This window comes from Muscardinus avellanarius (genome assembly GCF_963383645.1).
Source record: "Muscardinus avellanarius genome assembly, chromosome: 2".
Lineage (NCBI taxonomy): Eukaryota > Metazoa > Chordata > Mammalia > Rodentia > Gliridae > Muscardinus > Muscardinus avellanarius.
The window spans coordinates 46337099-46349224 of record NC_137787.1 but is presented as its reverse complement, the minus strand read 5'-3'; the positions used below and the strand labels follow the sequence as shown (position 1 = coordinate 46349224).

The window sequence follows — 12126 nt, the reverse complement described above, 5'->3', positions numbered from 1 at the left end:
TGTACTCCAATGTAATTGATATATGACTACAATGCACCAATTAAAAAATAAATAAATTTAAATTAAAAAAGCATTAAAAGTTAATTGAAGGTTTTAAAAAAATTACAATTTATCTTATAGCTGTTGAGTTCTGTCCATTTAATAAATATTTTTTTATATTTTTCTGGCATCTTATTTTGTACTTTCAATTTCTTATGTACTCTCTGTTCACTTGTTTTAATAATTTTGAAATTTTTGCCACACATGCTCAGTTTTTTGCATTTAATTTTTTTAGTAGCTTCTTTTGTTTGTGTGTGTGTGTGTGTGTGTGTGTGTGTGTGTGTGTGTGTGTGTGTGTGTTACTGGGGTTTCTGGAAGCCCTTCTACCTCTGGGATACACTCCCAGACCTATTTTATATGTTTTTTTTATTTGGAAACAGCACGGCTGGCTTCAAATCTGCAGGATCCTCCTGTCTCTGCCTCCCAAGCGTGGGGATTACAAGCATGCGCCACCACGCATGGCACTTTAGTAGTAGCTTCTTCTATGACAGTATCTTTGTGGTAAATTTCAATCATAGCTGAATTTTAAATGTAGAATTTTAGACTTTTAAGTTGATGGATATCATATTTGGGATTCATGAAGGAATTGTTCTACCTTCTTACTTGCTATTCTTTTATTTTTTATTTATTTTTTGCAGTGCTAGGAATTGAATTCACTAAGCTCTACCATGAAGCTACATCACAGCCCTTTTTTTTTTTTTTTTTTTGAGATAGGGTCTTAATAAGTTGCCCAGACTGGCCTTGAATCTCTTCCCTCAGCCTGTAAAGTCTGAATTTCAAGCATGGGCCACTATGCCAGGCACCTGCTACTCTCTTAAACTTGGCTTCCAGTCTACCTCTTATTCTTCGTAGTTTTTTTTTCCTTTGTTATGTTCAGATTTGTCTCTTTCTTTAGTGTTTTGCAGGCCTTTTTAAAATTCAGTTTGGGGATTCCTTATCTCTAGGATCTATGGAAGCCATCATGTCAGCTCCTATTTAAAGTTGTTTTATAGGATTTTTTTCTTTATTTTAAAAAATTTATTTTAGGTACCAAGGATTGATTTCAGGGGCATCCTACCATAGAGATACATGCTCAGCCTCCTTTTTAATTTTTACTTTTGAAACAGGGTCTCACTAAATTTCTGAGACTGGCCTCAAGTCTGCAATCTTCCTATCTCAGGATTATAGTCATTTGCCACAAATCCTGGAATTCTTGATTTTTGATTCTGTAATTTTCCTTAATTTTTGGTAAACTCATTCTATGCATTTAAAGTCTATTACAGTTAATTTAGTATTTCTATGTCTTTTGTAGTGGAATGGTTGTTAGTTTATCTAGCTGAAAACAGAAGCGAAAGTTGGAATTATGGATCATTTACACATAGTGAAAACACAGATTAAGGTGCACAAAAAGCACCTCCTAAGAATGTGAAGAGTTAAATGCATTTATAAGAAATAAGAAACTAAAATGTTTGAATGAAGCTAGAGAAAGAACAAAAAGGTAATCTGGAAAAATAAGATGGGTATACCACCAGATTGGCATGTGATCTGTGACTATCACAAGCATGAGTGAGGATAGTGAGCCAGTACTCACTGGCTACTGGTGGAGTATGAATCTGTATAACCATATTTGGAAAATAATTTTAGTATTATGAGATATAATTAAAGATGTCCATAATGTAAGGTTTAGCAATTTTACTCCCAGATATATATTCTAGAGAATTTCTTGCACACGTGCTTTAAGAAACACACACAAAAATGTTAAGAACATTGTTTGAAGTGAAAAAGAAATCTTATAAAATGTCCATGAATGGTAAAAATGGATTAATTGTAATATATTCATATACTGAAATACTGCATGGCAATGAAAATGAACTACTGCCACACCCATTGACATGGGTAAATCTTGGTAATGACATGGAATGGAAGTATAAATGCAGTGTGATCTCATTCATGTGAGATTTAGTAGATGGCAAGCCTAGATACTATATTGTTTAGGAACACAAACATTAGAGGTAAAACTGTAACAAAAAAGAAAAGACTGATAGATGTATATTTTCCATCAGTGGTTTCTCTGGGTGGGAAGACAGCAGAGCAGAGTTAAGGAGGAAGCACAGGAGGCCTCTGACACTGTTTGGGTATAAAATGTCAGCAGTAGCTTCCAAGAGCCAGGATTCTCTGATGTTTTGTATTGTAGGCGGTGGATGGTACTGAATTCCGGTATTATGATTTCCTTGATGAGTATTAAAAGCATTGGGCATTCAAATGCTTGCTTCTCCCATTTGGTCCAGAGATAGCTGTATTGTAATCAATTCAGAGATTCAGAACACATTAAAGGCCAATTTGTTATCTTGATTTATAGAAAAATGTGTTACTATGTTTAAATTTTCACTATAGACAGGACTGGTGTTCAGTATAAATGAATTAGTAAGGCTAACCAGTTATTGTATTCTACATCTTATTAATTGGTGCTCATGCTCTCTTACTTGTAGTTTTAGCATCACTCCTAAATATAAGCAAAAATTTCGTATTGGCCTAACACTTCTCTAGTATCTATAGAGAGATCTAAAATAGTAGAGGAAAAGAGTAGCCCAAGATCTTTATACCCAGCCATAGTGTCCTTTCAGGTATCAGATATTCTTTTTTTTTTTTTATTTGATGGTGGTATTGGGGTTCCTGGAAACCCTTCTACCTCCGGGCTATACTCCCAGACCTATTTTATATTTTTATTTGGAAACAGGGTCTCTTAAGCCAGCAAAGCTGGCTTCGAACCTGCACAATCCTCCTGTCTCCACCTCCTAAGCATGGGGATTACAAGCGTGCGCCACCACACCCGGCTAGACGTTCTTATTTTAAAAATTTTTATTGGTGCATTGTAGTCATACATCTTAATGGAGTATCAGACGTGCTTAAGCATTAAAGTTAAGTATTATTTCACCACTGAGACCTTCTTTTAAAAACTACCTTGTCTTAAAACATCATTAGCAATCAGAGAGATGCAAATCAAAACTACCCTGAGATTTCACCTAACTCCAACTAGAATGGTAATCATTCAAAACACAAACAACAACAAATGCTGTCGAGGATGTGAAGAAGCAGGAACTCTAAAACATTGTTGGTGGAATGCAAATTAGTGTAACCACTTTGGAAAACAGTATGGAGGATCCTTAGAAGAATGGGAACAAACTTACCATATGATCCCAGCAATACCACTTCTGGGTATCTACCCAAAAGAAAAGAAAACAAACTACCAAACTGATGCATGTGTATCTATGTTCACAGCTGCACAATTCACCATAGCCAAACTATGGAACCAGCCAAGATGTCCATCAACAGATGAATGGATTACAAAACTGTGAGATATGTACACTATGAAATTTTTCTCAGCCATAAAGAAGAAAATTACATAATCTATAGGGAAATGGATGGAACTGGAGAGCATTATACTAAGTTAAACAGTCACAAAAAGTAAAAAAATCAGATGCTCTTCCTAATATGAAAAAGCTAGGGAAAAAAGGGTCATAGGAGTTACTCTAGACGAAGAAGGAGAAAGCACAGATGAGCAAACAAGACGACCTAACTGAGGGAGATGGGAGTGGAAAAGATGAAAATTCCTTAATGTGCATGATGTACATTCACAAAGATATCAAAGCCAATCACTAGGCCAAACACGAGGAGGAGGGAGGGGGAGGGAATGGGGGGGGGAATTGGGGAAGGGCTAAATGAGTGATGTGTGCATGTATGCCTCTACCATCTTGTACTCCATTAAGATGTATGACTGCAATGCACCAATAAAAAATATAAAAAATAAAAACTACTTAGCCGGGCGTGGTGGTGCACGCTTGTAATCCCAGCATTCGGGAGGCTGAGACCGGAGGATCGTGGTTCACGGACAGCCTCAGCTACTTAGTGAGGCCCTCTGCAACTCAGTGAGACCCTGTTTCAAAATAAAGAATAAAAAAATAGGGCAGGGGGTGTGGCTCGAGATTGAATGCCCCTGGGTTCCATCCCCAGACCCGCAAAAAATAAATAAATAAATAAATAAATAAATAAACAAATAAATAAATACAAAAATAAAAATAAAAACTACTTGATGAAATCTAGGCAACATGAATGAATAAAAATTGAAAACCTCATGTATTTGGTAAGCACTGAATCTACTTATATATAAAATTAAAGAAATGTAGAATTGTAGTTATACAACAGAATGACCATTAAACTGATAAAATATAACTGACAACAACTGAGGTGGGGGATGAGAGGTAGAAACAAATTTAAGGATTTAGTTTTCTCATAAATAATAGCAGGAAGTCAACAGGTAATTGTCTAAAACACATAGCTTGAGAAATACTAAACATATCCCACCTTTTAATACTTTTCCTATCCTTTTCATGATCTGGAGTATATTTCTTTGGAAAAAATATTTCTTGAGGTAAAGAAACACTTTCGTGACATTTTAAACAACAAGAAAAAATTTTAAAATCATATATAATACAATCTAATTTTTGCTCCAAGTAATCCTATGGAGGTATTCATTCAAAAATCAACCACTGAGCACCTATTACATGTCAAGGCACTACCTAGGCATTAGGGTTATAGCAGCAAACAAACAAAAAAAATTCTTCCCTTAGTAGAGATTATGTTCTTATGATAAGAAATAAATAAGCAAATATAGAGGCAATCAGAGATTGATAAAAGCTATGAAGGAAAACAAAATAAAGTAAAATAAAGTAAGGGATATGGAAAGTTCCTGGTGTGCGTGTGTGTATGTATGTGTGTAAGCAAAAGAGAGAGAGAGAGAGAGAGAGAGAGAGAGAGAGAGAGAGAGAGAGAGAGAGAGGAGCTGCAGTTGCCATCTTGCCTTCCATCTGCATATGTATACCTATGAAAAGAGGAGTGAGGTGTCTGAAGGTATAGTTGGAACTAGTTGGAACCTAGCGTCTCTAGCTGCATGTAGACATGTATATAGTGGGATGTCTGGATCAATGCTCATCATATTATTTCTAGGAAGTAGATGTTAGATTATTTCATACATTCTTCTTTGAATTTTTGTATTGCTTCAATCTTATTTGGGGTATGCATTGTTTGCATTTTTTAAAAAAGCAATTCTATCTGAGGGAGTAAAAGGAAGGTGAATAAGGAAAAATGATTTGCAACAGAAAGTCTAAAAATAACAATCCAGAGATTTCATTTTTAAGTTATTATTCAATTGAATTGAAAACATATCACACAAGGTCTGTACATGAATGCTAATAGTTTTGTTCAGAATTGGTAAACATGAATTAAACAAGCTATGGTATGTCCATACTAAGGAATAATTTCAGTAATAAGAAAAGAGCTATCAAGACACAAAAATATAAGAGGAACCTTAAATTCTTATTGCTAAGGGAAAGAAACAAGTCTAAAAATGGCCACTTATTGTATGATTCCAACTGTGCAGTAGTTCAGAAAAGGCAAACTATAGAGAGTAAAGAGATCACCAATGTCCAGGTATTCAGTGTTAAGGGAGAGAGGAATGGACAGGAGACATTAGGGCAGTGGAGCTCTTCAGTATGATGATGTAGTGGTGAACTCATTGACATTTGCATTTCCCCAACCCCGCAGAATTATACAGCACAAAGAATGAATCTTAATGTAACCTTGGACTTAATAGTCATGCATAAATATTAGCTTATCAATGGCAACACATGCCTACGATGCTTCCACTTATGAATGAGAACAATACGAATTCTAATTTCTTCACAAGAGACCAAGGCTCGAAAGGGCTGCAGGAAGCCGTAACACTACCGCCTTTTAAATCTCTACTTGGTCATAGCAAGTAAACAATTCGCACATCCACATACTGTCCCTATTATATTGTAATTTTCATGAAAGAATTTTTATGAAGAATAAACATTGGGTAATAAAAGTGAACACAAAATGTTTAAGTGGTGAAAGAAATATTTTACCCTTAAGTTCGGTTTGAAAATAATGTAACGGTATTTTTTTTTTTTACTGAATTCAATACTTATACATTCAAATATTGTGAAAAAATAGAATGTATTCTCACCTGAAGAACTTTTCTAATTCTTTTTAGATTGTGTATCAAGAGCAGGTTTTTCTCTTTGGAAACACGGCCTAACTGATCATCCAGTTGTATTAACAAGTTTTGAAGAAGAATTGTCGCCATGGTTTCATTGTTGGAAGCTGCCTCCCTAAAAAAATAGAAGTACTATTACACAATAGGAAATGACTTAGTGAAGGATCCACATTTTTACCTTATATATACTTATATTGTATTTAGGATTGAGCCCAGAGGCATTCTATCTCCAAGCTATCCCCCAGCCTTTTAATTTATTTTTATATTTTATTTTGAAACAGGATCCTGCTAAGTTGTTGAGGGTCTTGCTAAGTTTGAACATTAGCCTCCTAAATACTGGGATTATCGGCATGGGCAACCATATCCAGTTTGCCATATGATTTTATTATTTTTGTGGGTCTGGGGATGGAACCCAGGGGCATTTGACCTCCGAGCCACATCCCCTGCCCTATTTTTTTTATTCTTTATTTTGAAACAGGGTCTCACTAAGTTGCAGAGGACCTATTACGTAGCTGAGGCTGTCCGTGAACCACGATCCTCCAGTTTCAGCCTCCCGAATGCTGGGATTACAATCGTGCACCATCACGCCCGGCCTTATGAATTTTATTTTATTTTTACAGAACTAGGGGTTGAACCCAGGGGCCTTCTGCCTCCGAGATACACCCCCAGACCTATTTCATTCTTTATTTTGAAACAGAGTCTAAGTTGTGGAGGGCCTCACAAATTGCTGAGGCTGGCTGAGAACCTGTGATCCTTTTGTTTCAGCTTCCCATGTATTGGGATTATAAACATGTGCCACCACAACTGGCTTTTGCCATATGAATTTTTTTTTTTTGGTGGTACTGGGGTTCCTGGAAACCCTTCTCCCTCCAGGCTACACTCCCAGACCTATTATATGTGTGTGTGTGTGTGTGTGTGTGTGTGTGTGTGTGTGTGTGTATAAATTTGGAAACAAGAATCTCTTTTTTAAAAAAATTAAAATACTTTGCATTCACAATGAATACTGTCACACAATATGCCCTTTGCTACTGGCTTTACATAATTACACTGTTAAACATGTGAGTCAAACATGCAAGCATACACATAGAGAGTAGCCTTGAAATCTAATCACAAATCCTAAGAAAACCAGACTGAGGACAGATGGAGTAGAATCTAGATGTTAAGTATCCCTTTATTCTATTCTCCTCCATCTCTCTATCAAAAACGCTACCCACAAAAGCATCCATCTGAAATGTAGAACTTGACATATCGTAGGGATGATGGAGACTAAAGTTAGTGCCATGCACTGGACGGCAAACAACTCAGAAGCCTGCAGCAGCTCTCTCTTCCCACGTCTCCTCTCGCCTGTGTCATCGCCATGGTCACTTTTCTTTTTGGAGGAGGAGGCAGGTACTGGAGGTTCAACCCAGGAGCATTCGAACTCCAAACTACATCTCCAGCCATTTTGTTATTGTTGTTTTTGTTGTCGTTTTTGTTTTGTTTTGCCATATGATATTTATTTATTTATTTATTTTTAATATTATAGCAATTTATCCAAAGTTAACAATGATAATCTCACATAACAGATTCATTTGTCTGATATCAAATTTTTTATCACTTAGAGATAACATTTCAATATTCCTTTCTCGTTTTATTTCTTACCAGAGGATATTTTTTCTTTATTTTTTTAAAGGTGAAACTATCATACATTTACTTTTTTTTGGAAAAAAATCTATCCTAACATGAAATATGAACTCTAAACAACCGAAACAATCTCGAAAAAGAACACAACTAGAAGATGTACATTTTCTGATTTAAAACCTTATAAAGCTACAAAAATTGAAAGTGTAGTACTGCTATAAAGGCAGATATATAAACCAGTGGAGTAAAATAAAAAGCCTAGAAATAAATTCTTCCATATATGGTCAAGTTATTTTTATTTTTTTTAATTTTTTATTGGTGCATTATATTCATACATCATATTGGGGTAAAAAACTTGTGTGTACATACACATACACATCACTGATTTAACCCCTACCCAATTCCCACCCCATTCCCTCCCCGTCCCTCCTTCCCTTGCTTGGCTTAGTGGTTGACTTCGATATGTTTAAGTACATTGCGTGTTTTAGAGATATTCCTCTTCCCCCCTCCTTTCTCCTCCTTTAGGTTGTCTTGTTTACTCCTCTATAGGATTTCCTTTTTCATCTAGAGTTCCTCCTATGACCCATTTCTCCCTAACTCTCACATATTAGGGAAAGCATCTGATTTCTTATTTTTTGTGACTGACTAATCTCAGCATAATGCCCTCCATCAAGTTATTTTTAACAAGGTTTCCAACCAGAGTCATTTAAGCCAGAAAGGGAACCTGCACAATCCTCCTGTCTCTGCCTCTCAAGTTCAGGGATTACAAGCCTGCGCCACCACATCCAGCTTTGCCATATGAATTTTAAAGTGACAAATCTATCTAACAATGATAATCATTAAAAGAATTTATAAAATTAATTTTGGCCGGGTGTGGTGGGCAAGCTTGTAATTCCAGCATTTGGGAGGCTGAGACAGGAGGATCACGGTTCACAGACAGCCTCAGCTACTTGGTGAGGCCTTCTGAACTTAGTGAGACCTTGTTTCAAAATAAAGAATAAAAAAAATAGGGCTGGGGGTGTAGCTTGGAGGTAGAATGCCCCTGGTTTCCATCCCCAGTACTGCAAAAATAATTAATTTTGGGCACATGAAAAAATGTCTAATATCACAGTCATTAGGGAATAGTAAATCAAAACTACAATAAGATACCACTTCATATTCCTTAGGATGGATATTATAAAAAGATAAAGAAAACCAAAACAACAACAAAATTCACAATAATGACAATTAAAAAAAAAGAAATGTTGGCAAGGAAATTGAAACCCTTCTACATTATTGATGGGAATGTACAAGCCACTGTAGAAAAGAATGGCAGTTACTCAAAATAATCATAAAACTACCATATGATCTAACAATACTATATACTATGTACTAATATGAATTCAAAAGAGTTCAAAGCAAGGACTTGAACAGATATTTGTATACCAATGTTCAAAGAAATTTTCTTGCCACTACACAAAAAGCATACACACTCCAAAAGCCCACTGATTGGATGAATCAACCTAACAAAAGGTGATGCATACACACAATGTAATATTATATTCGGTCTCAAAAATGAAGAAAATTTCGGTATATACAATAATGTGAATAAATCTTAAAAACACTACACTCAATGAAATGCCAGTCACAAAATAACAAATATTGTGTGATCCCCCTTGTATCAAAAGTACCTAAAGTTGTCATATTCATAGAGATAGGAAACAGTATGGTGGTTACCAGGGACTGGGGTTAGAAGGGTGGGGTTATTGTTTAATGAGTACAGAGTTTCAGCTGGGGAAGGTGAAAAAGTCCTGCCAGTTGGTGGTGGTGATAGTTGCTTAACAATATAAGCATAGTTAATTTCACTAAACTGTCTCATTAAGAATGGTTATAATGATAAATTTTATATTTTATATATTTGACCACAACAAAAAAGATGACTGAAGCAAAAATAATCAAATTGAATAAGGTGACTGGAGCTTGGAAAAATATTTGTGAATTGTGCAATTTTATATAAGAGCAGCTTTTTTGAAGTATTCCTCACACACAAACCCTTAGGACGAGCTGGGCATGGTGGCTCACCTGCAATCCCAGTACTTGGGAGGCTGAGACCGTAGGATTGCAAGTCTGAAGCCAATCTCAGCAATATAGTGAGACTCTTAGCAACTTGGTGCGATCCTGCTTCAAAATAAAAAAAAAAAAAAGGCTGGGGTGTAGCTTGGAAGTAGAACACTCCTGGGCTCAATCCCCAGCACTGCAACACAACCAGTATCACTTTAGGAAGGTTTGGAAGGTATAGTCACTGTTGACTATGTTACTTACCTTCAAGTTACTCCAAGTCGAATATGTTAGAGGGAGTAAGGGACAGGGCTTAGTTGAGTATACAAAGTCATGTAGATAGCTGAGAGGGGTGTTTGGGGAACAGGGAGTGAAAACTTCCTGGGGAAGGTAGAACAGGAGTTCTTTATTTTTTTAATCATATTTATTTACACTTCATCTGTGATAGAGAACTGACATAACCAGAGTCTGGCAGGGTGGCATACACCTGTAATCCTGGCAGATGGGAGGCTGAGACAGGAGGGTCACATGATCATGGCCAGTCTCAGCATCTTGGTGAGGGACTCTCAATTTTGTGAGACCCTGTTTCAAAATGAGAAATAAAATAGGGTAGGCAGTGTAGCTCAGAGGTAGAATGCCCCTGGGCTCAATCTCCAATACCACAGAGGGAAAAAAGTAGAGGGGGAGAATGAATGGATATAATCCACAGATTTGCTTCATGGTTTTAAATACATAAAAACATTCCAAAATCGATTCCAGAACACTAAAACTATTGAATTGTTTCCACAGTGGATGAAAACAGAAAGGACAACGGTTCCTCCCTCCTAAAATGAGAAGGCATTTTAAATTTTTAAAGAATTTTTTTGTACCTACAGAGTCAAAAGTGGATGGTAGAAGAAATCCACACAGACAGAGCAAGAGCATTTATATACCAACTTCTAGGGGAAATGTGTTTACTCCTACCAGTCTTGGTTTTCAATCCACTGGGCCAGCAGATGTCGTATTTCCATCGGAAAGTTGTCATCATAGAATTGATCGACTTGCTCCAAAAACTTGATTTCTAACTGTTGGACTTGATTCCACTGAGTCATGCTATTAAAGGGACAAAATTAAGAGTTTTAAAACATTGTCGGTTGATAGCTATGGTATGTGTGTTCTTCTTTCCTTAGATTTTAATCGGACAATGCCATCAATTAGTAAAGTAATGGGAGAAATAGTTCTCTACTTTTCCTTTATAACCACTCAAAGACAGAAAAGAAAATGTTTTCAAGCCAAATGTACAGAAATTCCTTCTGGTTTGCTTAGAAGGTATCCCTCACAAAGGACACATTCTTCTTCCTCTGCCCCAAACCACATCCTTCCTTGCTCTAACATGACCTTCCGATGTACCTACTCCAGGAAGCTTTCACTCCCCCTCCCCAAAACACACCACGTCCTGCCCCAACTTTGACCGAATCTGTATTCTCAGCACGCTGCATCTCTGTGCCTTCCTCCCTCTACTGTAGACCCATCGACTTGAAGTAAAAACACACACACTCAACATTGACTGTACCTCCCAAGGCCCTCCTAAGGCTTTATTTCTGAAGAACACTCCCCAAACACTGTTTTTTACATAAAATTGGCCAAACCTTTTTTTTTTTTTTTTTTGGAGGGGGGGAGACACAGAAATTTATTTAGGAAAGTAGGAAATACGCATGCAAGAATGGAGATCATCCCAAGAATGAGAAAAGTGTTTGGGGCTTTATTTATTTATTTATTCATTTTTGTGGTACTCTAGGGTAAGCCCAGAGGCATTCTACCTCTGAGCTACATCCCCAGCACTATTTTATTTATTTTGAAACAGTACCTCTTTAAGTTGTCAGGGTCTCACTTCATTGCTGAAGCTTGTCCCAAAACTACAATCTTCCTTTCTCAGCCTCCTAAGTGACCTACTAAATACGTGAAAAGTTTTCACACTCTACCTTTATATAGTCTCTGATGTGTATCTAAAAGTGGTTAGACCCTGAAGTTACTAAAGGAGGAAGAAATTATGCTTGATATATAATTTCCAGACAGTCATAGTAAAACTAAAGTATGTTTTCCCCCATGAGACTACGCTGGCCAATGTAGAAGAAAACTCAGGAAAATTAATATGATATATTTCCTAATTCAGAAATATTAATATGATATTGTCTCCTTGAAATTACAGTATTTTGGTTTCTTCCAAGTCAGAACTCTTATAGTTTAGTCAGCAATGCTAGGCCAATTAAAAAACCTCTTACAGAATTAATCACCAGAGTATTTGAATATATCTTAAAGGTAGGTTGAGGTTTCTTTTTGCTTACAGAACACCATAATAAATTCCATATCCATATTCCTCAGGTTTCAAATGGGAC

General features: G+C 36.4%; 1 protein-coding gene across 1 annotated transcript in view; it reads right to left on the bottom strand.

Annotated features, from left to right (window-relative positions):
• Positions 1 to 10842, bottom strand: part of STAT4 (signal transducer and activator of transcription 4) — a gene marked incomplete at both ends in the record, with an annotated part of 110980 nt that extends 100138 nt beyond the window's left edge. Inside the window, 2 exons of the mRNA XM_080719904.1 lie at positions 6065 to 6209; positions 10715 to 10842. Of these exons, the coding sequence (XP_080576030.1) occupies positions 6065 to 6209; positions 10715 to 10842 (273 nt within the window). The remainder of the gene's footprint in view (positions 1 to 6064; positions 6210 to 10714) is intronic.
• Between the last annotated feature and the right edge of the window lie 1284 nt (positions 10843 to 12126).